At 36.4% G+C, this 25,142-nt stretch overlaps 4 protein-coding genes across 4 annotated transcripts; 1 reads left to right on the top strand and 3 right to left on the bottom strand.

Moving 5' to 3' along the window:
* Window positions 1–182: 182 nt before the first annotated feature.
* CBG05224 lies at window positions 183–7,816 on the bottom strand (the record flags this gene model as incomplete). The annotated part of the gene is made up of 13 exons (XM_045240376.1): window positions 183–320; window positions 370–465; window positions 516–624; window positions 672–835; window positions 5,464–5,685; window positions 5,732–5,844; window positions 6,128–6,176; window positions 6,221–6,360; window positions 6,404–6,516; window positions 6,562–6,660; window positions 6,729–6,875; window positions 7,366–7,487; window positions 7,544–7,816. 13 exons carry the CDS (start codon window positions 7,814–7,816, stop codon window positions 183–185), a joined length of 1,785 nt encoding a protein of 594 aa, XP_045092885.1.
* Window positions 7,817–9,580: 1,764 nt separating this feature from the next.
* Window positions 9,581–11,646, bottom strand: Cbr-ceh-28 (the record flags this gene model as incomplete). The annotated part of the gene is made up of 4 exons (XM_045240375.1): window positions 9,581–9,646; window positions 10,973–11,062; window positions 11,109–11,204; window positions 11,596–11,646. 4 exons carry the CDS (start codon window positions 11,644–11,646, stop codon window positions 9,581–9,583), a joined length of 303 nt encoding a protein of 100 aa, XP_045092884.1.
* Window positions 11,647–15,821: 4,175 nt separating this feature from the next.
* Cbr-cpx-2 lies at window positions 15,822–19,396 on the top strand (the record flags this gene model as incomplete). The annotated part of the gene is made up of 5 exons (XM_002645497.2): window positions 15,822–15,888; window positions 16,468–16,520; window positions 18,105–18,203; window positions 18,252–18,369; window positions 19,296–19,396. The coding sequence occupies 5 exons, from the start codon at window positions 15,822–15,824 to the stop codon at window positions 19,394–19,396; spliced, it is 438 nt and encodes a 145-aa protein (XP_002645543.2).
* Window positions 19,397–20,345: 949 nt separating this feature from the next.
* Window positions 20,346–24,246, bottom strand: CBG05220 (the record flags this gene model as incomplete). The annotated part of the gene is made up of 4 exons (XM_045240374.1): window positions 20,346–20,564; window positions 21,287–21,434; window positions 22,737–22,789; window positions 24,226–24,246. The coding sequence occupies 4 exons, from the start codon at window positions 24,244–24,246 to the stop codon at window positions 20,346–20,348; spliced, it is 441 nt and encodes a 146-aa protein (XP_045092883.1).
* Window positions 24,247–25,142: the final 896 nt, after the last annotated feature.

Raw genomic sequence — 25,142 nt, 5'->3', positions numbered from 1 at the left:
AAAAATCACTGTCCCGATAGTTTTCTTTTCAATTTATCAAAACTATAAGAAATTATTCATTTAAAGCCCGTTTACATAATCAACAAATAATAATTATAAAGCAAATTTGACCATTTCGCCTAAAAATTGCCGAATAGGTGTACACGTTTTTTGTCCTTATTTCAGAATTGGAATTCTCATTTTTAACCATTCTGATTTTTACAATAACAATACGGTCGATGGTACTCCGACTTTATGCAATCAGCAGTCTTGCCATATCTGTTACTCCGTTCCACCATACCCAACACTTTGATTTTTCCGTCCACAATTTTAACATTGCTCTGAAGAAAATACGAAATTCCTTATCAAACTGTATAACTTAATTTATACCTTGAATTCGGCCTTGCTCGGTTCTTTCATTTGTGCTGTAACCGTATACAAAGTGGCTCCTTTAAACTGATGATCATACATTTCTAAAGACAGTGTCTGAAAAAGAAGAATATTTAATGCACCAACTTGCTCCTGATAATATTTACCTTCTCCCATTCCATTTTGATACAATTACCAGTAAAGTTTCCATCTTCAATTTGGGTGTTAACCGCAAACGCTAATGCCTTGCCTATCTCCTTGGCTGTTTTCGTATTGCTGATAACAATAAATGTAAAAATGTCATTGTGAGAAAAGAAGCTTACCGCGGAACTTTAGACTTCTTAAATTGACATATACAGTATTCTAGAGGGATCGGCATATTTCGACAGTTTCGAGGCGTTGACGGTTGTTTTCGAATATATGAATATCCTTTCTCTTCAGGAAATTGACGAGCTTCGGTCTCCGTGAAGCTTTTTGCCGATTGGTACTGAAAATGATCTTATTATTTTAATTGTTTGAAAAATGTGCAATATAGAAAAGTCCGAAATGTCTGTGTGAATGATTTGGTGCATCTAAACTACAAACTCTTGGGCTGATAGATTGTGATTGTTATCAATAATGCTGTCTGCGGTTTCAGAAATAAGTATTTTAAAGGCGTATTCAAATAGTGTATATCATAATTGCAGTGAGCCGGGCCGAGCATTTTTAGTGTTTTTTTCTGGTCGTTTCATGCCGGGTTTCCAGTAATATTTTACCTGAATTATCAAAAAAAAAAACTAAGAAGTCAATTTGAAAATATGAAAAACTTTTGCCACACAGAACATTTGCAAGTATGTAACGGATTTTCGTTAAAAACAAACTTTTTTCGAGAAAGGTTTTAAAATTTCGATAAAGAATCTGGAATTTCTGTTTTTTCCTAATATGAAAAATTTAGGCCCACCAAGCTCTAATTTTTTAAAAACAGCTAGAAACGAATGAAAAAAACCACACTAGTACCGATCAATATAAATATAGAAAAACAGTTGGTTTCCGCTCATTTTGACCATTTTCAGGAGTCTAGAGCTCCTCAACATATCAAGATCACTTTGAAAATTTTGGATGGAGACCTAGATTGGACCTAGAAAACCTAGATTGCCCTAGATTGAAAACTTTGCATTCACAGAAATTATTTTGAATTCCAAGTTTTTCAGATATTTTCCGATTTCTGAATAACCCGTTTTTGTATTGAAAACGTGAAAAGAGGTAACTTTTAGAAATCAGAAGATATTTGAAAACTAAGAAATTGCAAACAAATCTGTGAATGCAAAGTTTTCAATCTATGTCTGTTTTCCACTCTTGAAATATTTCAACGTCATCGGAAACTGGACAGCTGGGCTCCAGACTCCTGAAAATGGTCAAAATGGCCCAGAATCAACTGCGAAATACATTTTTGTGTATCTTATTGACCGCGACTATGTATAAATGTATAAATATAATCTACTTCTTACTAAGGAAACTTTTCTGTGTGTGTGTGTGTGTGTGTGTGTGTGTGTGTGTGTGTGTGTGTGTGTGTGTGTGTGTGTGTGTGTGTGTGTGTGTGTGTGTCCGTCTCGGACATTTACTTGAATAACTCCAAAGGGCATGGGACTCCTATAATGGTGTGTGGTATGTAGCCATGGACTACCGAGCGCTTCATGTCTATGGTGTCCTGGGCCTTCTAGCTAATCGGGAACCTATAGGGTTGAGAATCGAAAATTTCAAAATTATGTTGAAACTCACTAAAACTTCAGGGAATTCTCAAAAACGGTTTTCAGGCCTATCTATGTGCTGCCCACAAAAAATTGAGCTGAAAGATTCGCAACAAAAATTTTTTGTAACATTTTTTTCGTGATTAACTCAAATTCTGTGATTTACTGTAAATTTGGTTGCCGTGTTTTTTTTTCGACTGCAAAACATTCTTGAAAATTACAGGACAGTTTATAATACTCTCGAAAGCTCTACATCATTCCAGAAAATTCTAGAAAATTCCAGAACATTCTAGAAAATTCCAGAACATTCTAGAAAATTCCAGAACATTCTAGAAAATTCCAAAACATTCTCGAAAATTACAGAAAATTCTCGCAAATTCCAGAACAATCTCGAAAATTCCAGAACTTTCTCGAAAATTCCAGAACATTCTAGAAAATTCCAGAACATTCTAGAAAATTCCAAAACATTCTCGAAAATTACAGAAAATTCTCGCAAATTCCAGAACAATCTCGAAAATTCCAGAACTTTCTCGAAAATTCCAGAACAATCTCGAAAATTCCAGAACATTCTAGAAAATTCCAGAACATTCTAGAAAATTCCAAAACATTCTCGAAAATTACAGAAAATTCTCGCAAATTCCAGAACAATCTCGAAAATTCCAGAACTTTCTCGAAAATTCCAGAACATTCTAGAAAATTCCAGAAAATTCTAGAAAATTCCAGAACTTTCTCGAAAATTCCAGAAAATTCTCGCAAGTTCCAGAACATTCTCGAAAATTCCAGAACATTCTAGAAAATTCCAGAACTTTCTCGAAAATTCCAGAACATTCTAGAAAATTCCAGAAAATTCTAGAAAATTCCAGAGCTTTCTAGACATTTCTAGACAAACGAAAAATTCTGGAGTTGTTAAACTGGACAATAGAAGTGTGGTCCCATACAACAAGTACCTCTCCAGAAAGTTCAGAAGTCATGCGAATTTGGAAATTTGTGGGAACGTCGGAGCAGTTAACACTTTACAAATATCTTTACAAAGGTACATATCGAGCTGCTATCCGCATCTACACTGATAAAAATGGAGTCGAGCACAACAGCTACTTGGATGGTCGATACGTCTGTGCTCCAGAGTCTCTTTGGCATCTTCGACTTCCGAATGTCCGACAGAAGCACCCCAGTTATGCAGCTCAAAGAGCATCTGAAGAATGCCCAAGGAGTCGTTTATAAAGAAGGAGAAGAAAAAGATGCAGCAGAGAAAGGACAGCTCCGAGAAACAACATTAACAGCGTGGTTTGCTGCAAACAAAAGATGATATGATGAGCTTGAATCGACTGGAATGATTCCAGAAGACGTTGTGGACTGCCGAGGTATCTATTATGTTGAGATGCCAGAACATTTCCAATTCACCAAAGGAAAATGGACTCTTAGAAAAAATGCTACACGATCGATCGGAAGAATGCATTTCGTGTCTCCGAGAGATCAGGAAAGATTCGCATTGAGAGTCATGTTCCTAAACGTAACTGATGCCAAATCTTATGAAGATTTACAAACCGTTGGAGGTGTCTTTTATGAGAAATTTGTGGATGCTGCTAAAGCTGCCGGATACTTGACTGAGGACATTTTCTATGAAAAGTCGTTGGAAGAAGCAGCGTCATTTCATTCTGCACCACAACTGAAAAGATTCTTCGTGACTCTGCTGATGTTTGGGGAAATTCATAATGCTGAAGAGTTATGGTACAGGTGAGAAATTTAAAAAAATTTCTATTTTGAAAATCAACATTTTTCAGATTTGTGGATGACTTCTCAGAAGACTTTTTATACAAGCACTTCCCAAAAGAAAAAGCCGAAGCTCTTGCTTATAATGATCTTATTGATAGAATGAATGCTATGAGAGAAAAGCTGGATAAATGGATGAGCCTTGGATACGAGAGAATCATTCCAGACAACGTCATTGATTTTGATTACTGCTCAAAAGAAGGAGATAGGATGAGATCAACGTTGGTAGCAGAACAAGAAGAAGTTGTGAAGGCAGTTTTGGATGCTGTGAAAAGTGGAGGAGGTCTTATTTACGTGGATGGACCAGGAGGAAGCGGCAAAACATATGTATACCTTACTCTCATCAACATCCTCCAAGGTATGCATCTGAAAATCATCCCAATTGCGTGGATTGGGATCGCTGCATCTCTATTGCCTCATGGAAGAGAAAAGGAAGAGATGAGCAAATTTCCATCAAAAGATCTCATCTTTGGCCACTTTTACAAGTCTACCATTTGAAGACCAACATGCGTGCCCAAAATGCTGATGAAGAATGGAAAAGGTAAAAAATTAGATATTTAATTTATAATTTTCAATCTGATTTTTTCAGTTTCCTTCATGGGGTTGGCGATGGTCTGAAAGGAGAAGAGGGGACCGGAGTCATGGAAGTTCCAGAAGATCTCAGATGCGATGGAGATTTGGCCGAGGAAATCTTTGGATCTTTACTTCGAAACGGGTCTAATGTTTCTGAAATCTCCAAAGTGGCCATTCTCTCTCCAACCAACCAACAAGCACTTCAAATGAATCAAAAAGTGATGGAAATGGTTCTAGGAGAGATGAAGACGTATTTCAGTGTTGATGAGGTCGGAGACAACCAAAATAGTCACTCTGATGCTGCCAACTTTCCAACAGAATTTTTGAATAAAATGACTCCATCAGGATTACCACCACACAAATTGGAGCTGAAAGTTGGTGCATTGGTCATGCTCCTCCGAAACCTTGAAGTTCGAAACGGACTGTGCAATGGTACACGATTGTTGTTCGAGAAATGGGAGAGCGGGTTCTCAGATGCGCTTTTATTTCGGGACCAAATGAAGGTGGAGACGTTTTGATTCCAAGAATCAAACTATCATTCAATTCGGGGATTCCATTCGTGCTCCAAAGACGTCAGTTCCCAGTAAGACCTGCCTTTGCTATGACCGTCAATAAGGCTCAAGGCCAAACATTCGATCGTATCGGACTGCTTCTGGACGCTCCGATTTTTGCTCATGGACAGCTATATGTTGCATTGACAAGAACAAGAACTAAGGATGGAATCAGAGTTTGGGCTCCAGAAAAAGTAATGCATAACATTGTTTACATAAAAATCCTGTAGCTCCATTTCTAGCTTAAATTTTTCAACCCATAGCCATTTTTCATAACTATCCTTTTCTAGGAATTAAACTGTTGATCTGAATTTTCCCTTTTTGATGGTTTTAGAATTGTTCTTCTAATCAATTGTTCTACTAATAAATTTTCAAAAAATAAAATGATAATTGGAACTTTTTGAATTTAAACTGAAGCCAGTGGAAATCGCGGCGTAGCCGCGAATTTTCACTGGTAGGGACTATGTATAATATGTATAGACAGATCAACATACCTTCATAATATCCAAAATAGTTGCTCTTGTATCATAATGACTTTGAATATTCTTTGCATTTTCTGCTACATACTCTAGGATATTTGTAGTGTTTCTCAAAACTTTGGGTATTGAAATTGCGGTAAATGGGTTATTAACATCCAGTGCTCCCACAAAAGTGTTTCGTACTCCTCCAAATCTTAGCCCGTGGTCTCCGAGGAGAAATACAAATGAGTTGTCTAGCTGGAAGTAGTTGTTTCTGTTTGTGATATATTTTTCTGAAGGATACCTTCTTTCTGTGTTCTATCAAAAAGTTATGAAAGTCCTTGTCAGCATGTGTGAAACCATTCTCTGAATTATGTCCGAGATCAATAGCCCAAACCCAGCCAAATTTTTTTTGGTCTGAAAGCAAACAGTATTTATTAGTATTTATTTTTTGATGCTGAATAATAAACAGTCCTACCTGGATATGCATTTATAAATTGTCCCATATAATCCAATAGTGTGTTGTGTGTTTGCCTACACAGTTTGCCTCCTTTCAAATGTTTTTGTGTGATTGGCGCACCTTGGCCTTTGCGTTCATATGCATTTTGGAATGGTCTGCAGGATTTGGTTCCAAAAAAATAAATATATTATTTTGGTTACCTCATAAAATGGTCGATTGGTGGTTTATCAAAGCCCACACAGTTTGGCCAATTCATTGTACCCTCAGCCCAATCTTCAGCGAGAAGTGTCTGGAAAAAACAGAATTTTTGGGAACTCAGAATAGCTCTCTTACCCTATATCCATAATCATGGAACTCGCTGAAGATATTTGTCTCATTATCCTTGAACGTTTTGCAGAAATACTTATGAGACCAATCCGGAGGGATAACTTCTTCATCAAACAGACTCCTATCGATTTTTTCTAATGACTTGCCTGAAATAAGGAAATTTGATTTCAAAAAATATGCAACACCCACCAAACCAAATAGGAATACCATTTGGCCGGCTGTTCTCCCCAATTTTGTTCATGTATGGAAATATGACACCGTCCATGTGATTAGTGAAATATGATAGGGTTCTTGGAAGGGACCTGTATCAAAATCTATTAGTGGATGTTTATTTCCAAACCCCTTACCTTTTTCCTTGTGAATAGGACAACGAATCTAGCAAGATCACAAAAACATCAAATTGCATCAAACCAGCCGTGTCAATTTTTGGTTTTTCGATCGGAGGCCTAAACTACTAATCTCATTCAACGTCATCGTAAAGTTCTGAACATTCAACAAAACGATCAAAACTCACTTTGGAATCACTTGAGAATGCAAATATCCATATACATCTTCTTTATTTTCTGAACAAACAGCTTCCAAGAATTCACAGTCCACGGGACCTTGAGTGAAGTTCCACTTGCTGATTTCGTTTTGTCGCTCACTTTTCCTCCTGTGACATCTGGAGAAAATTTTCACTATCGATTTTTTCATGTCAAAAGAGATTCGTACAAGTCAATAAATACAGAAATGTATTTTTCAGTTGATTCTCGGTCATTTTAAAGAGTCTGGAGCTCGGCTGTCAAGTTTCCAATCACTTTGAAAACAGACCTAGATCAAAAACTTTGCAATCACAGAATCTTTGAAATTCCTAATTATTCTGTCATTTGCCATTGTCGGGAAGACACCTGTTTCTTCACGTTTTCAGTACAAAAACGGGCCGTGTAGGGGTGTCTTTCAAAAATCGACAAATATCTGAAAACCTAGTAATTTTCTAAAAATTCTGCAAATGCAAAGGTTTCATTCTAGGTCTGTTTTACAACCTCAAAAAATTACAAAATTATTGGAAACTCGACAACCGAGCTCTAGATTTTCGAAAATGGCAGAAATTACCAATTGCAGTTTTTGTACATCTTCTTATTATGTACTCTATAATTTTTCTAAAAACTCACCTCGTCTTACACTCCAAGTTTTTATTAAGGCTAACTACTCTCCACGATGAATTCTTGAGCTCTGTGAATGGTTTGAACGTCCTGTCACAATCCTTCAGTGGATCTTTATTTGGATTTACGTACTGTAAATGAAAAAAACGCAATTTAAGAACAAAAAATTTACAGAAAAAAAACTTACAAGTATGATCTCTTCATCCCAGACGTCATATTTCGGAAGATCACACAGATCCCATGGATCATAAGAAACTGTTGAAATAGAAGAATTGAGATTAGAATCATCACTTCGCATCCCTCTGTAGATACTAGGAAGGTTTCCAGCAATCGCTGGGTACTCTCCATAGAAGTTTTTGTTTTCAAAGCTGGGAGAATAGCTAGCGAATCCAAGAAATATTACATAAACAATCATGCATCCGGATATGACTACTGCTCCCCATGGTATCGTTTGTATCATCTAGAAAAATTTTACTAATAAAATTTTCAAATTTAAACGATCCATGAGTCAACTTTGAGCTCAATTGTCTCGGTTCCTATGAGAGATGTCAAAAATCTGTCAACTGATGAAATCATGGGGGTATGATAGTAAGTAACTTGTAAATTGATAACTTTTCAATGTCTTTTGCAGGAATCAAGATAATTGCTCAATGTTGAGTGGGCTTCAATCAGAGGTTTTGTGGTATTTATTATGGAATATGAACGAGGTGAATCCAGTTTATAAATTCGCTTTTCGAATAGGTAAAATATCTGATAATTAACATTTTGTGCACGAAACAATACATAAAAATGCAATTGAAACATAAAATCTTTTTCAGATAAAAATGCGTGTGATCATTCGAAATGATTAAAAGCCAAAAAGAACACAGCCGGAACAAAAACATAAAGTCGGGGTTATTTCAAATTCAATATGTCATCTGGGTGGGGCATGTGGAGTTACAGACACGATAAGAACTAGGCGGGGACTGGGAGGGGACAATTGATGACTTCACCAAGAATAAAACTTCGAAACTACAAAATCTACTTTTCTAGTGTTTAGAAAACTCCTGATACTGCTGTTTGCAAATGTTAGCTATGTTTGAGAACAAAACATCCTAAATTCATCTTTATTTGCGTATGTCTGCCCGGTACTCCTCCTGTTGTCGGTTCCCCCGCCTATTTTTTGACGCTTTCATAACACAAATACAGTTGGGCAAAGAAAAAAAGTAGTAAAAAATAATAGGAAAAATAAATCTTGGCTTTTTTCAACTGGAAAAAATTTAAAAATATAAAAATGTGCTGAAAAATTGCGGAGCTCACATCAGCGAGAAAATTCTAACATTACAGCATGGGTTTCTATTTTTATTAAACTTGACTTGAGAAATGAAGATTTAATCTAGCAAACGGGAAGATAACGAATACAAGATAACTGAAAATCCACTCAAAAACTGAAAGTGCAGATTTTTTAATTTCCAAGACTCAACAAGATTTCAGATACATCCCCACATTTTATTTCTAGTTTAAAAAACACATCACTTAAACTTATGAGGGTCAACCTAACCCATTAAAACTTTTTTCCGCGCATTTTGCCCTTGTGGTGAGTAGGTTAACGCTAATTCGTCCATGATCACCAGAACAAAAACGTTCAGCGAAGTTCAAGTGTACTTCAACAAGTCATAAAATGTTACAAGAACAAAAAAAAGAAGTCGGACATGAGGTACAAAGGGTTGAGGGCCGGTAGACAGGTCTTGTGATAAAGTTTTATGAATATTGAAAACTTTTGACTTAAAAATTTAGAAGAATAAGAAAAGCGAAGAATGAAAATCAGAAGAACTGGCGATAACTATTTTTATTGGTTTAGTGGTATGATTCGCATTCAAATAAATTATAAAGAAAAAGAATTTTCTTTAGATAGATTTATTCTGACTTTAGATAGATTTATTCTGAGAGAGAGAGAGAGAGAGAGAGAGAGAGAGAGAGAGAGAGAGAGAGAGAGAGAGAGAGAGAGAGAGAGAGAGACCGTATAATTAGGAGAGGTAACGAATATCATTAACAATACATTAAAAAAGGGAACAATTTATGAATTCTGATTAACAGTAGAAATGAAGGAGACTAACTATAGTTTCTTTAGACTAAATCTCTTATTCTATCTCACCAAAGCTGACATAAATACTCAAATAAAACATCCTCATTCGGATTGTTTGAGAGTCAAGTTTGAGAGATAGAAAGCATATTTTTGAATAAATTAAGAACTGGATGAAGGGACACTTCCGAAACTGTTGATGCCAAATGGAAACGCTGAAGCAAACATCTGAAAATAAGAAGAATCTTACCAGTTAAAGAAAATTATACAGTGTTTATATAATTCATGTGATAATTGGAGTAGAACGTGTTAAATCAACAACATCCCTATTAAAAGTATTGTTTGTTAAAGGAGAACTCCGACCAAAAATTTTTATTGCATTAAAATGTTCGCAACGTTGTCTATTTTCCCAATATTATCACGAGAAAATTCGAAAAAAATCCGAAATCCCCGAAAAATGCCGTTAAAAGCGAAAAAATTTCAAAAAAAGTTGCTAGGAGGGACGAGGATTTGAATTTCCGCGCAGTGAGAAACCTCGGCCACGGAGCCTGATAGCCGTTTTTTCAAGTGGCCGACAGTGGTTTTTACGTTTTCTTTCTGCCGGACAAGAAAACCGAAAAAAATCCGGAAAAAAAAATTTCCATTTCAGAAAGGCGCTGATGCCGTGGCCTAGGTTTCTCACTGAGCGGGAATTCAAATCCTATTATTATTCAACGCCGTTTTTCGGGGATTTAGGATTTTCTTTGAATTTTTTCGCAATAATATTATAGAAATACATATTTTTTGAAACATTTTAAGGCAATAAAAATTTTTGGTCGGAGCCCCCCTTTAAATGTCACTAATATTCACTGCGGTTTACTACAATTTTTGGCTCTGTAACAGCAGTATTCTAAAAATTAGCTTGTGATCTTTGGGTTAATTTATCTGGACGTTGTTCTACTACAATCAAACATAGCTCAATTACAGTACTGGTCAAAAATATGTTGCTATTGTCTATTTTCAACGCACATTGCGGCCGAAATTTTATTAAAAATCGCATTATAAAAACAGCCAATTATGGGCCCATAAATAATATAATAATCGATTTTCGGCCGCAACGCGCATTGGAAATAGACATCAATAATATACAAAAATGTATTTTTCAGCCATTTTGACATTTTCAGAAGTCTGAAGCTCGGCTGTCAAGTTTCGGATCACTTTGATTATTTTTGAAAGAATGAAACAGATCCCGATTGAAAACTTTTAATTCACAGAATTTTTAGAAAACATAACTTTTCAGCTATTCATCGATTTTTAATAGGCACAGTTTTCTTTTTTTTTCAGTACAAAAACTAGAGGTGTCTTTCATAAACCGAAAAAAACTAGAAATCCTCCGAAAATTCTGTGAATGCATAGCTTTCAATCTCGGTCTGTGTTACACCCTCCAAAAATTTCAAATTGATCCGACACTGGACAGCCAGCTCCAGACTCTTGGAAATGGTCAAAATGGGAAAAAAAACAGAAAAATACGTTTTTGAATATCTTATTGACAGCTACTGTATCCCAACTATTTACAGGATTGAATGGAATCTGAGTCAATTGCAATGTTCGATCCTGAGCAAGCCGTTTGCATTTGTAACGACGATTTTGGAACCAGATTTTGACCTTGAAAGTAAAGATTCGAAAAAAAGTTTGCAGAAATTTAGCAAACCTGTGTGGCAGTCAGACCGAGACACTGAGCCAATTCTTCGCGTTCAGTCGCCGTGACATAGCGTTGCTTTTTGAATCGTTCTTCCAATTCGTTGACCTAAAAAGCCATATAGGCGTCCTCTTTTGAAAAAATCTCAAAATCCTTTTTTAACCTGGTTCTGGGTGAACAGTACTCTGGGTTTCCTTTTTTGTTGTTGAGATCTCAAATGGATAGTTTCATTATTAGCACCATGTCCATGACTTTGATCATATGTTCTTGGGTTATGGGCAGTTGAATCGGAAAACAAGCGTTCATATTAACAGACTAGAAACTATGACTTACTGTAGTATGAATTTGCACCCAAAAGAGTATCCCGCTGCATCAACGGCATAGCCGGTTGATACGGATTAGCAAGTTCAGAAAATGACTGATCGAAGCCCTCGAATAAGTTAATCCGTGACGACAGCGAATTTTTGAACTCTACATTTTGTGGCTGAGTAGGTAATACCGTCTCATTTGGTAGAAGAGGAATGGAAGTAGTAATTTGGGCAGATTGCATTGAAGTTTAATGGGATCACTAATTTGAGAAAAGTTTTCCGGAAGAGGCTCTGATATTTGAGAAGTGTCATCACGAGTTTAGATGAAGGGAGGAGGGATTTTCACACCCCATCATCAACTAACTGTTTGTTATCCATTAGAAGAAATTGAGACTCTTCTGCTTCTTTCTTCTTTACGACCACTTGTGGCTCCTTCCAAATCTTGGTGCACTTGTAGGAAGGAAGGGTGGGAAGAGAAAATGAAACCAGTATCCATAGTAATGGTGGACAGAAAAAAGGAAAAAGTTCTGAAAATTTTGATTGCGAAAACGGTAGTGGAATTTGAAAAATTTTCATTACAAGATAAAAATGATTTGAGGTAATCAAACAGTGCATATGATTATTGGAAAAAATGAGTCCAATTCCCTAAAATTTTGATTTTTTTTTTCAGAATTTTCTCAGCCCAGCCCGACCTATTCGGGTCCATTTTTTAGTGTTTTTTAATTCTCATTTTTTTCAACATTTTTTTGAGGTCAATGAAAAATAATAACAAAAATTTTGCAAAATAAAAAGTTTTCAACAAACAGAGTGTTGTTAAAAAAATTGTTTACAAAATAATTCGGAAAAATATCTGGAATTTCAGAAGTTTTTTCAAATGTGAAAAACAAGGTTCCAGTGAGCTTGGGCCTGAAAATTTCCGACCCGACTTCATTTTTCAAGTCCTGACTATTTTCGAATTCAGGCCTGAGTGTTCATGTTTCAGGTAACAACACTTTTCTGATTTGGTATAGCATGAATTGTTTTTTTTTTCAGTTTTTTAAGTTTTATTTTTTCCCAAAGTGATTTTTTCTGAAGTGCTCTGGAACCTTGGCTACCTGTCACAAACCTTCAACATCCACGTCTCCATTCTAAAATTTTTCGACGTTTTGTCTAGCAACACTCACAAGATTTTTCTTTTCAGACTTGCAACATTTAATTCTCCGTGTATTTTTTTTTCAACCAACAACTACAAAAATGGTGAGTAAATTTATTTTAAAAGACTAATTCATCCCCCTCTTATTGAAACGTTTCACAGATTTATGTGTTTGCAAAACCCTTCCAAAAATGACGTCGTTAGTTTTGATTTTCTCACAGTTCTCAAGCGTTATTAAATTTTTTTTTGCTTCTTCAATTTCATCATAAAAAAGAATATATTGCGAAGTGATCGTTTTGTTCCTCTCAAAAATGTGACGATCTCGTGCGTTTCTTTTCCGTTTTATGATGAAAAAAAATTGGAATCGGTTTTGATGATGGATTCTTACTATTTCATGTTTCTCATACACTGTTCTATTTCGTTTTTTCTAGAACAGTGAAAACCAAGAAGAATATTTCTGCTTTTCGTTTTTCCAATAATTTCTATTTTATCATTTTCAATTGTTGATTTTCTGCGTGATTTTCATGATAATTTTTAGAAGAACATCCACATGTTCATTACAGCGAAGAATTTCAATACATTAATTTTCAAAAAATTAGGATTCATAGTACTTTGTCTTCAGTTCTGTTTTTTTTGAAAACAATGACAATTCTAGTTAAAAGTACAAAATCATAAGACGGTGCCGTAGGTATACGTAGAATGAAAGACACCAGTTCTGGAGTAAACTGATGCTTGATGGTTTTTAAAGTACATAATGATAATTGTCTTATTTTCAAAAGTTTTGGTATTATATTGAAGAAATTTATTCCAGAATATTGCCATTCGACCGAGATCGTTGTCTTGTTCACACGCTATGTTTGGATCTAAAAAGGGGATCCCACCACCTCGGTTCTGCCCACCGCCAGAGAGACGTAAGTACTCCAAAGACAAAGTAGCACCAGTAAATCTCTATTTATGGTATCCAAATTATGGTAGCAGTCTGATGTAATTGGTTTATTACTGTTGACAGGTGTTTGTTATCGGACATATTCTATATAGCGCAAATTAATTCCGTTGTTGTGGTAGAACATTGTTTGCATGGTTAGAAGAACTCCATCCAAATTTTTCTGATATTTTTTCCGAAGGTTTTTTTCCTGCAACTTTATTTTTTTGTTTATAAAGGGAGACTCAAACCAAAAAATTTATTGCATCAAAGTGTGTAGAAAAGAATGGGAACTTTCAGAAAGTTCCGGTTTTTTTCGAACTGCCGCCAAAACTGAAAACTCCGTTTAGCGTTCCTGACAGTCTTCTAAAGGTGGTCTGAAACTGTTAGTTTCCGCGGGAGTTAAAAAAATAGAACCTGCTAGAACTTTTTGGAATTGGACCAGAATGTAGATTTTTTCGCTTTTTGGAGAAATTTTGGAGGAATTGAATGTAATAATTTTTTGGATTTTTTTTCCTGATTTTTATGTAAATATACATGTTTTTACAAATTTTACTGCAATAAAAAGCTTTGGTCGGAGTCCCGCTTTGACTATTTTTTTTGTTGATTTTTATAATGCCAGATCACTGAAAAATTATGTTTGAAAATGCTCATGCTTATATGAAAACTAATATATTGTAAAAACTCTATTAGATAGCCATGGCACTCTATTGTTCAAGGGTGGTCTGGGGTGGCACTGTATTAGGGGGTGGCATTTAATTAGAGGCTGGCACTTTATTGTTTGGAGCCAAGTTCTACTGAAACTCATCACAAAAAGACTCAATTTTCAATTCTTTTATGACTTTCGGGGTTTTCCTTATTTTTCTATTTTTTAAGACTTTCGGAGTCTGATATTATACTGAAACATTTTTGATAAATCCAGTACCTCTTTTAAGCTTGAAAAAGGCTAGAAAACCAGAAAACAATTTTTGTGTTATTCTTCATCTTTTACTACAGTGGTATCAAATCCGCAGTGCCGTTATATTAGTGGCTGGCACTCTATTGTTTGGAGGTGCTCTAGGATGGCACTATATTAGAGGCTGGCATTCAATTAGGGGTGGCTATCTAATAGAGTTTTTACGGTAGCTTCGGAAACCTGAAACTTGACTTTTGTGAATTCTCAAAAAATCCAGTTTTCTGAATGCTTCAAGTCCCAATTTTTGCTCACATTACCCTGTATAAAACGTGGCTTTTGGATAGTCCTATAAGTATTTGAAATCAAATAATTATTTTCCTATTCCTTTGAAAATCATTTGCCAAAAATGTCAGGTGTGTATCAGTCAATTAGACTAGAAATTTTTGCTTTCTGTCACTTTATTTGCTTTTTTCCAACCCATAAAAATTTTATATAAGATAACATGGGTGTAGGTGCAAGTGTATTCATAAAACGTGACATCAAAACTTAACAACTTTCAAAAACGCATTTCCCCTTTTTTTCATTTTGTTTTGACTACTGGCCCTTTTTGTCTGAGAGCCCTTCATGGGACCACTCGTCTTATTTTGCATCCTATTTAAAACAAAACAGAGGTCAAATTAGCAAATAAACATGATACTGAGACGTTTGAAATTGAAAAAAAAGAGGAAGCGCTAAGGCAACCGATTTATTATTGTTTTGACGCCATTGTTGTCTTTTCAGTGGTTTCACTGTTAGTCTTTCATTCTTGTTTCTGCTAAAATGACTACCAAGCTTTGGATGATTTCAAAAACGATGAGCACGGAGAATAGTGAGTTTGGTGGGGAAATTTGCCACTGCAGTCAGTATCGGTAAAAATATAAACAACACCGTATTTTTCAGTTGATTCTCGGTTGTTAAGGCCTTTTTCAAGAGTCTGGAGCTTCGCTGTCAAGTTTCCGATCACTTTGAAATTTTTGAAAAAAGTGTTCGAGCTATTTTTTGATCCCTAAAAGACATCCCTTTTCGGCCCATTTTTCTACCAAAAACGTGAAAACGTGAATTTTAGAAATTAGCAAATAGCTGAAAAACTGGGAATTTGCAAGAATTTTTTAAATGAACAGTTTTCACTCTAGGTTTGTTTTGGACCCTTGAAAACTTTCAAAGTGAGCGGAAACTTGACAACCGATCTCCAGACTTCTGAAAATGGTCAAAAACCAACTGAAAAAAGTATTTCTATATCTTATTGACCGGCGCTGTACGTGTGTTTTGTGACGTAGAAAATTAGTTACCGAATTTGATCCTAACATTTTCTAAAATTAGTTGGCCGGATTACACGCACAAATCCTCCAAGATGGATAATCTAACCTAATTCTTCCTTGGGATCCATCTTTCATTTCAATATCTCTTTTCTCCATTTCTTGAAATCCAAATGGAATCCGCTGCGACGGGTTTTGTATTCAGTCTCAGTTCTGATCAGTTATCCGGCATTGTCAAAGGTTGGTGTCAGATGAGTTTTCTGTAGGAATAACAAGTAGGCTTAGCTGCAGAGCATCAATATATAATGCGAACCATCTGAGCTGCAGACTTTCGTATACGCATGTTTTTTCAATTTGATTCTTGTCACTTTTCTGGATAGACATAAGAAAAAATAAAGCTAACGTCATATTTTTTGCTGTTGTTTATTTGTTAACAAAAAATATATTGGAAACATGTTCACTGAACTCGGATTAGGTAAGCTGGTCAAAATTGGTAGTTTCCATAAGAAGGTTCCCTAGAAAAATAATGAATTAATTCATACTTTTGTTTTTTGTTCGGTTTTTAAGGAATCCGTAAAGAAACAAATACTGTAAAAGTGTGAAAATTAGAAAAAATGAATCTGAATCCATGAATCACTATTTCAAAAAGATTAACATTTAACCTTATAGAACAACAGGAAATCCTAACTTTCACTAATCGAATAAAAATCTTTCACCGAGAAAATTGTTCTCCGAAAGTTTTTCTGATTTCCTATCAAGTGCAAAAGAATGATCAATCATTAACTTCCATCTTCATCTTCAAATTTCCTCGCTTTCCAGGCTTCGATCGTCTGACTGGAGAGCCAATTGAGCCCGAGATGGAAGATCCAGAGGTGAGTCTATGTTATAAAAACAGATTTTATTCCTCGAATTAGTATTTCTATTTTTGCACATGGTGCAGCATGACGTGATGTTTTTTTCTGCCAATATTTTTTCTTGGAACTTAAATACAAAGCTCAAATTTGGAAAAACGAAACAACCATGAATAATTCTTGTGTAGTAGAAAAAGGAGAAAACGTGGGGAAAGACTAGAAAAAGAAGGAAAAAAGTTCGTGAGAACTAATGAAAGCATAATTTGGTTACCAGCGCTAGTGTGCTAATGTACGTGTCATCTGGAAAGTGGATCATGTGATCTCTACCACGCTTCCTTCCGTTCCAGTTTTTTCTCATTCCAAAAGTTTCAGTTTTTTCAGTAGTCGCTTTTCCTGATGAGTAGGATGTTTCAAAGTTTAAAGCTTTCAAACCATTTTTTTTGCTAAACAACTCATTTAGAAATGAATTCAATATATTCATCATACATGCTACGGGCCGGGCCGAATTCTCTTTCAAGTTTCCTATCCATTTGAAAATTTTGAGAAGAATAAAACAAACCTAGATTAAGAACTTTGCATTTACAGAACTTTTTGAAAATCCCTAGTTTCTCAGCTTTTTGCCAATATCAGAAGGACACCCTTTTGTAGTCCGTTTTTTGTATTATGAAAAATAGGTTGTTTTCAGGAATTGGTAAATAGCTGAAAAAGTGTGAATTTTCAAAAACTTCTACGAGTGCAAAGTTTCCAATCTAGGCATATTTTACATCCTCTAAAATTTTCAAAGTGATCGGAAACTGGGCAGCCAAGTCACAACCTCCTGAAAATGGCCAAAATTAACTGAAAAAGAAAAAATCAAAATTTTTTGATGACCCTGATTTTTCAAATATGATGTGATCGGTAGACTCGTTTAGCCACCCGAGATGTCACAATATTCATTCATCCGTTTTATTTCACTGTGATACGAATCCTTCTGACATCACCCTCTAATGGAGACCTTGACAACTAGATGAATAGGACAACACTACTCCTCAGGTAGTATTTCCGCTCTCACTTCTCTCCTTCCTTGCTCTTCTCCCATAAACAATTGTGGTTTGACCGCAGTTTCTTCCGGTGTCGTTTCACTTCAAATTACACCCACTCAACGCCCCAAACCCTATTTCAAAGCAATAGAAAGTTCGCCCGGCCCACTTTACCACTTTCTGCCTCGTCTCAAACTTGACTTCTTTTTTTGGTGCTTGGATATGAATAAGATATTTTTCGAACGAAAGAAAAAACGAAACAGAAGGGCCCACCCCTATTGGTTCCCTGTCCCGAGTTCTCCTTTTTTGGAAGTCATTTTAGTGTCAGGCTAGTCAGGCTATAAAACTTGCCGGGCTCTTCATTTGCATTTGTTCTACTTGAGTAGAAGCCGTCTTTCTTCAGTTCTTTCAGATGACTCAGAAGAACTTGGAAATCACCTACCATATCCCTCAGGACCTTAAAGTCATGTGACTGTTTTTCGTTTTAAAACGTGACTTTGAAAATTGCCCGCTCTAAAAGCTTCAGCTGTCAGCTTTAGTTCCACTTCTTTACCCTTTTTATCCTTCTCATAAGCTCTGTTTCAAGGTTGTCGCTGCTCGTCAAGAGCAAGAGAAACGTCGCAAAGACAAGCATCGCAGAATGGAGGCCGATCGTGAGCGCATGCGTCAGCAAATCCGCAACAAGGTAAGGATAATCCTAATACGTTCCGATTGATATTTTAAAAGTTTTCAGTACAACCTGAAAAAGAAGGACGAGGCTCGTGAGCAAGAGATTGCTGGGCGCATTGCTGGGAATCGTAAAACTCCGGAACAAGTGGCCTTGGAGACTCTTCATGCAGAGGAGGATGAAAGTAAGCATACTTGTAACGGGCCGGGCCGGGCTTTTTCCGGAATTTCGGAGGCCCGGCCCGTCATTTCACTAGTTTCGAAATTTTCAAAAAACACATAAGGGGGGACCCTTATGTGATTTTTTTCGACTAAAAAATTTTTTTTCGAGCTTCTTGATCTTTTTTGATCAGACAGACAAACAATCCGAGATACGAAAAAAAAAATGGAAAAAATTTATATTGAGAGCTCAAAATTTGGCTCAAAAATACAGAATTTTTGACACCGAGTCTTCCGGGCCGGGCCCGGGCCTTGAAAACTTCCTCAGGCCCGGCCCGGCCCGGGCCCGGGCCCGGAATTTTACAAGTATGAAAGTAAGTGAATTTCATAGTGAGCAGCATTAGTGCTATTCGAAAAAGGTTGTAAAATTTACAGCACCAGCCAAAAACCTGTACAAAAATGTAATTTTCAGATTATTTTCGGTCATTTTGACCTTTTTCAGGTGTCTGGATCCTGTCTTTCGAGTTTCCGATCACTTTGAAAACGTTGGAGGCTTCAATTTGAATTGAAAACGTTGCATTCACAGAATTTTTCAAAAATTCCTTGTTTTTCAGCAACTCACCGATTTCTAAAAGACACCGCTTTTCAGTCCATTTATGCTGATATAGTGAAAAAAGGTATCTTTCAGAAATCGGCAAAAATATGAAAACTAGAGATTTCAAAAAAATTCTGTGAACGCAAAGTTTTCAGACTAGGTATTTTCACACCCTCCAACATTTCCAAAGTGATCCGACACTTAACCGTCCAACTCCATACTCCTGAAAACTGTCGAAATAACCGAAATTCAACTGAAAAAGTATTTTTTACATTTTCTTGCCCGGTTCTGTTGTTAACACCACTAGTGTTGTTCTAAAAAGATTGTAGAGCCTGATTTTTATTCCTACATGTTCAGGCTTGATGACTGCTATCAACGACACTTTTGAAAAGGCTAAGAACACTGTCGCATCGGCTTGCACCACCGTCAAGAACGTTGTCTCCCTCTGGAAAACCTAATTTGTACCATAAACCCCAATTTCTATCCTTTAAAGAGTTGGATAATGTGGAAATATGTTCTATTCTTTTTTTACATCTTGTGAGATATCACATTTTTTCATAAAATCTAACCAAAAAAATTTCCCATTTTTTCTTCTCATTTAAATGTTTTTTCCCATCCGCTTCTTCTATTTCTCCTCTATATTTGATGATCCACGATTTGATTTCTATCACTTTTATTTTTTTCTCTCTTCCTGTAGTTGACCTATTATTCCTTCTAACTTTTTCCTGACCCTAATTACCTACTTAGGGGGCCATTATGACCTCAAGGTTTTCAATGACCCCTTCGTTGAGCAATGATCATCAACTAGACACAGCTTCTGTTTTTTCTCTTGTTTCTTTTTTGAACCTAATGTATGCAAAGAAAATGGGAAACGCAAAAAAAAACACAAGAGTTCTAAGAACTCAATTTTCAAAGCGTCTTGCACTTGTTCGATTTTCAGAAAAAACATTTTTTTAATCTTAATTTTCTTACATCATTGTATTTCAACCCTCTCATTTGCAAATTTTGTTTCAACTCTTCTGTACTCCGTGACCACATCCAAGCGACCCAGCTCTGAAACCATCAGTTTTTATGTACATCTTCCTGTTTTTCAAATGTTTCACAAGCTATTTTTGTACTCTGGAGTTCATTTTTTCAAAATTTGTTCCATCTATTTTGGAAATTAATTTATTTGGGAAAAAAATTCGGAAATAAAGGACAGTGAAACTGGGAAAATGTAAAAATATTACCCGTTAGGTATCTAGTATTTGACTGAAAAGAATAAATAATCTTAAAAGCAATTAAGGTAGCAAATGAAAGAGATCTAGCATTGGTCGGAGAGTGAAGTAGGCGTGGAGAAAGTGAAATGAGCAAGTTTCGATAAATTTACAGCATTATTATAAGGCTAAAGAAACATACTACAGCTATTCAAGCAGATGGTAGATATCGATCGTCGTCAGCTCTTTGCAGAATCAGTGTCTCTCTGGCCAATCGTATTTGGCGCTGACGTTCGGCACGTTTTTGTCGTAATCGTTTTCCACCGAGGACAAGCATCACCAAGGTCAATACTGAAACTGACAGCAACAAACCCACTATTATGTAGCTGACGACAGAAGTGGAAACTCTTTTGCCGAGGAGTTCGACGTACTGGAAAAAGTTTTGTATTGTTTCGGTTGTTTTTTTTTAAAGGTTTGACGTTTTTCTATTTTTAACTTAGAATAAGAAAATCGCAACTTTTTTAAAAGGGACTACTTTAATAATATTCTGTAGACTTGATTCCGCATTTCGATTTTCCGGTTATATCAATTCAAGAACTTTTTGTTAATTGCGTCAGATAGTTAATTTTAAAACTGGTCAATGCTATTTATTGAAATTTTGTTTTCTACGTTTTTCAAACGTTTTTTAGTTCAACTAACAATCATGCCTTTATTTCATTCCAAATTTTGACAAATGGCAAACTAATTAACGGCGCTGCATTAATCAATAAAATAAACATACAAAAATGTATTTTCAGTTGCTTTTTGGATATATATTATTTCAACTTTTGAGATTTTCGACAGTCAGGTGCCCGACAGGCAAGTTTTCAATCATTTTGAAAAATTTTGGGGTGTAAAACAATCCTAGATTGAAAACTTTGCATCCGCAGATTTTTGGAAAATTAACAGTTTTTCAGCTATTCGCCGATTTTTGAAAAACTCCCTTTTCTTGCTTGCTGTTTTACTAAAAACGTGGAAAAAAGATTTTTTTAGAAGTTGGAATAGCTGAAAAACTAAGAATTTCTGAAAATTATGTGGCAGCAAAGTCAACAGAAAAATACGTTTTTGTGTATTTGATTTTATGTTTCTTTAGTCAAACATTGAAATCCTCACCTCAACTGTTCCCTGGCTTCTCTCTCGATTCTTATCCAAGATTGCTTGGCGATTGGCAAAATCACTGTCTCTAGGGAATAGATTTTTGCATATGTCATAGGGATAATCCGCCGGGTTGTGATGACACACACATGTCGTGTCCGGGTTCCTGCAACAATTTGACAATTTTGAGGTTCACTAGAATAAAATATTAGGTTGGCGGGAAAGTCTTTGTCACTCTGTTTGTTTAATCACTGTTCTCGTATATGGAGGCTGTGTATGATATCGACTCTAGTGAATAACAAGGTGATAAGAACCTTCCATATAAACAAGTCCCCATCTCCTTCCCTGCTCCTCATCTGTAATTGAAACGATATGTTTGTTCCCACTGCTATTCACATCAGACATGTTTTGATTTACCTCTTCCTATCTCACACCACGATGAAGGATTCGGAAACTTTCTTGAAGAATGTGTACAACACACATGCCCCTCACTACAATACTATTCGCAATTGGTTCCATCGTTTCGAAAAAGATGACTTCTCGCTCGATGAAAAGGATCGCTCTGGGAGACCCCGTGAGTTGGATTTGGACAAGCTGAAGCACGCATTGCAATCGGATCCATTTCAATCTAGCCGTGAACTAGCTGTCACATTCGGAGTTCACCATAGCACAGTCCTTGAAGGTTTGAAGTCTCTTGGAATGAGAAAACTTTTTGGTCGATTCATACCTCATCACCTGACTCAAGCCAACCTTGACCGCCGAGTCGACGATTCGATTACTCTTCTCACTCTCCACGCGGGCGATCGATGGCTGGACCGGCTAATAACCGGAGATGAGAAGTGGGTCTTCTACGATAATCACCACAGGAAATCCCAGTGGGTTGGAGAAGGAGAGAGCCCACAGGATGTCCCCAAACCCGACCTTTATCCGAAAAAAGTTATGCTCTCTGTGTGGTGGGGAGTGGACGGCCCCATCTACTGGGAACTTCTGCCCGAGGGCAAAACAATAACTGGAGACCTCTACACTACTCAACTACGAAACCTCAAGAAAGCAGTCGACCGTTCGGCCCTGAAAGACAAGAAAGTGTACTATCAACATGATAACGCTCGCCCACATGTTTCGAAACAAGTGAAGCAGGAGCTGATGGGATATGGATGGAATGTTCTCCCTCACCCCCCGTATTCTCCTGATCTTGCTCCTTCCGACTATTGGTTATTTGGCGATATGACACGTGCCTTCGAAGGAAGAAGCTTCAATTCCCGTGGAGCGGTCGAAGCGGCACTCAAACAATACTTTGCCTCACGCCCGGCTGGATTCTACCGCAATGGAATCCATAAATTGAGGGAACGTTGGAGACATGTTGTTGATAATGATGGACAATATAATTAATTATTCGGTTATTTTTTCTTTGAGAAATAAACTATTGAAAAAGTGACAAAGACTTTCCCGCCAACCTAATAATTCTCACGAGAAATCGGGTTCCCGATTTTTACACTTCAACTGATTGCACCATTCCTTTGGCTGGTTGAAACAGCAGGAGCATCTGAAAGTTGTAAGATTTGAGGAGGTGTAAATAGACGAGAAGCGTTTAATGCTCTAGGTGCTAACAGCACGTCATAAAAATAAAGTACCCACTCATTGTTCTTCCTTGAAAAACACCTTGTTATGAACTGCTGCACTTGGCTCTGTTGTCATTAAACTTGCGGCAGATACAAACTGTTGGAAGTGGATTTATATTTTCGTGAAGAGCAGTGAGCGTCTGATTACAGAACATTGTGTTCCAGTCTTGTGCGCATGAGCATGGTGAATTGAAAATTGGATCTGATCGTTGAAAGGTTTCCAGTGGACGGTGTACATAGTAATCTGAAAATCAAAATAGAAATGGTTTTCTTTATTAATGTTACCATTCATTTCCTAAACTACAGTACCTGCCAATAAAATTTACAGCAACCTAGTTATCAGTTAGTTTTCAGCTATTTTGATCATTTTCTGGAATCTGTAGTTCGGCTGTCCAATTTAGGAACACTAAAAAAATTTCGGTGGGTGCAAAACATACCTAGATTGAAAACATTGTTTTACAGAATTTTTTTTTTAGTTTTTCAGCTATTTGCCGATTTCGGAAAAGACACCTCTTTTCGGCTCGTTTTGTACTGAAACCTGAAAAAACAAGTGTCTCTCGGAAATCGACTAATAGCCGAAAAACCAAGAGCTTCCAAAATTTCTGTGAATGCAATGTTTTTTATTCAGGTCTGTTTCACACTCTCCAAAACTTGCAAATAGATCAAAACCTTGACAGCCAAGTTCCGGATTCCTGAGGATGATAAAAATGACCGAAAATGAACAGAAATTATCTTTTCGTATATATTATTAACCGGTACTGTATTTCTGTTTTCTGAACTTGATGGTGTGAAGTTACCGTAATTGGAAAAATAAAAGACTACCCAAGCAGTCAACTTTGATCCCAATTATCTCGATTACTGAAAAAGATATTAGAAATTTGTTAACTGATAACATATTGATGAAATCATGATAAATAATTTATCACTTGGTACATTTTTGATAACATTAACAGGGATCGCGTGGACTGAGCTCAAATTTAACAGTTTGGGTGAAGGCTATTGAAGCAAATAAACTCAATAGTTCCATACTTAATGAACAGATATAACATCATCATGCCTATTAAAAAAAATATCCGTTCCTTGTTCAAGGAACATGAAGGTTACTGAACCTTCAATAATTCACCGGATATACCACGTCGCTTGAACTTCCACCTAGATCAGTATAACCTTATAAACCTCCCCCCACAACAAAATATTCTTTATTTTTTTAAAGCCTTTTAATATTTCAAAATATGCGATTTCCTTTTTGAAAATTACTGAACTCAGAAATGAATTACCGGACGTGCAGGAGTACTTATCGCCGACAACATCACCAACAAAAATGACGGCGATGATTGCAAAAACGAGCCAACTGTCCATTTGAATCATGTGGAAAGAAACATGCATAAATAATTTCAGATTCACCTGTTTTGAAGTCTGAAAAACGTCTAGTTTAAGAGTAAGGTGAAATACAATGACGTGAAGTTCGAAGCAAATCAAAATAAGAGCATACGAAGAATTTGAGAAGGATTTTTTTTATATTTTCACGGGTCGGTAGACATGAAAATGTTCAGAATTAGGTCCCTATCTGCTAAGAATGAGGAATATCCTCCTTTTTATAGTTTATTACCATATAAAACCTAGAATACTAATAAAAACTCAATCTAGGTAAGTGCACTACTGGTATTCCGAGATTCATTGTACCTATGAAATCGATGACAAGAATTATTCTCTCTCTCCCTCTCAAAAATCTGGTCCCTTGGCTCTGGGGAGCATAGCTCAATGAATTCTGAAAACGATTTCAAATTTCAACGTAGGACGTCACGGAGATGAGTGTAGGCCAGAAGCGTTTTCGAGGCTAGACACGGACCACAGAAACCGAAAAAATCACCTATTATATTTTTTCGAAAAAAAAAGATGAAAGGGAATTGAGAAAAGAAAAAGAATTTGAAAGAGGGGGAAGGAACGAGGGCACGCACAAAAAATAAGCGAAAAGGCGTTCGAAACGAGGAAACGTGAGCAGACGTGTGTGTTTGTGTGTGTGTATGTGAGCTGTAGGGTTCAAGAGTCTAGTGGCCCACGGCATCCATATCTCAGCTATTTTTTATACGGATGCTTAGCTTGATTTATAATAGCGGTAAGGGAAGAAAAAACTTTCCTTTTGCTCTATACCGACATTCTGATGTTTTTTTCTCGTCTTGTTGCTCCGCTGGTCATATGAATCATATGAATCATGTTGAGAGGGAGGGTGGAAGGTGGTTGAATAGCAACAGACA

Source organism: Caenorhabditis briggsae, assembly GCF_000004555.2.
Source record: "Caenorhabditis briggsae complete genome, chrX, whole genome shotgun sequence".
In the NCBI taxonomy this organism is placed as follows: domain Eukaryota; kingdom Metazoa; phylum Nematoda; class Chromadorea; order Rhabditida; family Rhabditidae; genus Caenorhabditis; species Caenorhabditis briggsae.
The sequence above is the reverse complement of the archived record's forward strand: the minus strand, read 5'-3'. Positions and strand labels throughout refer to the sequence as shown.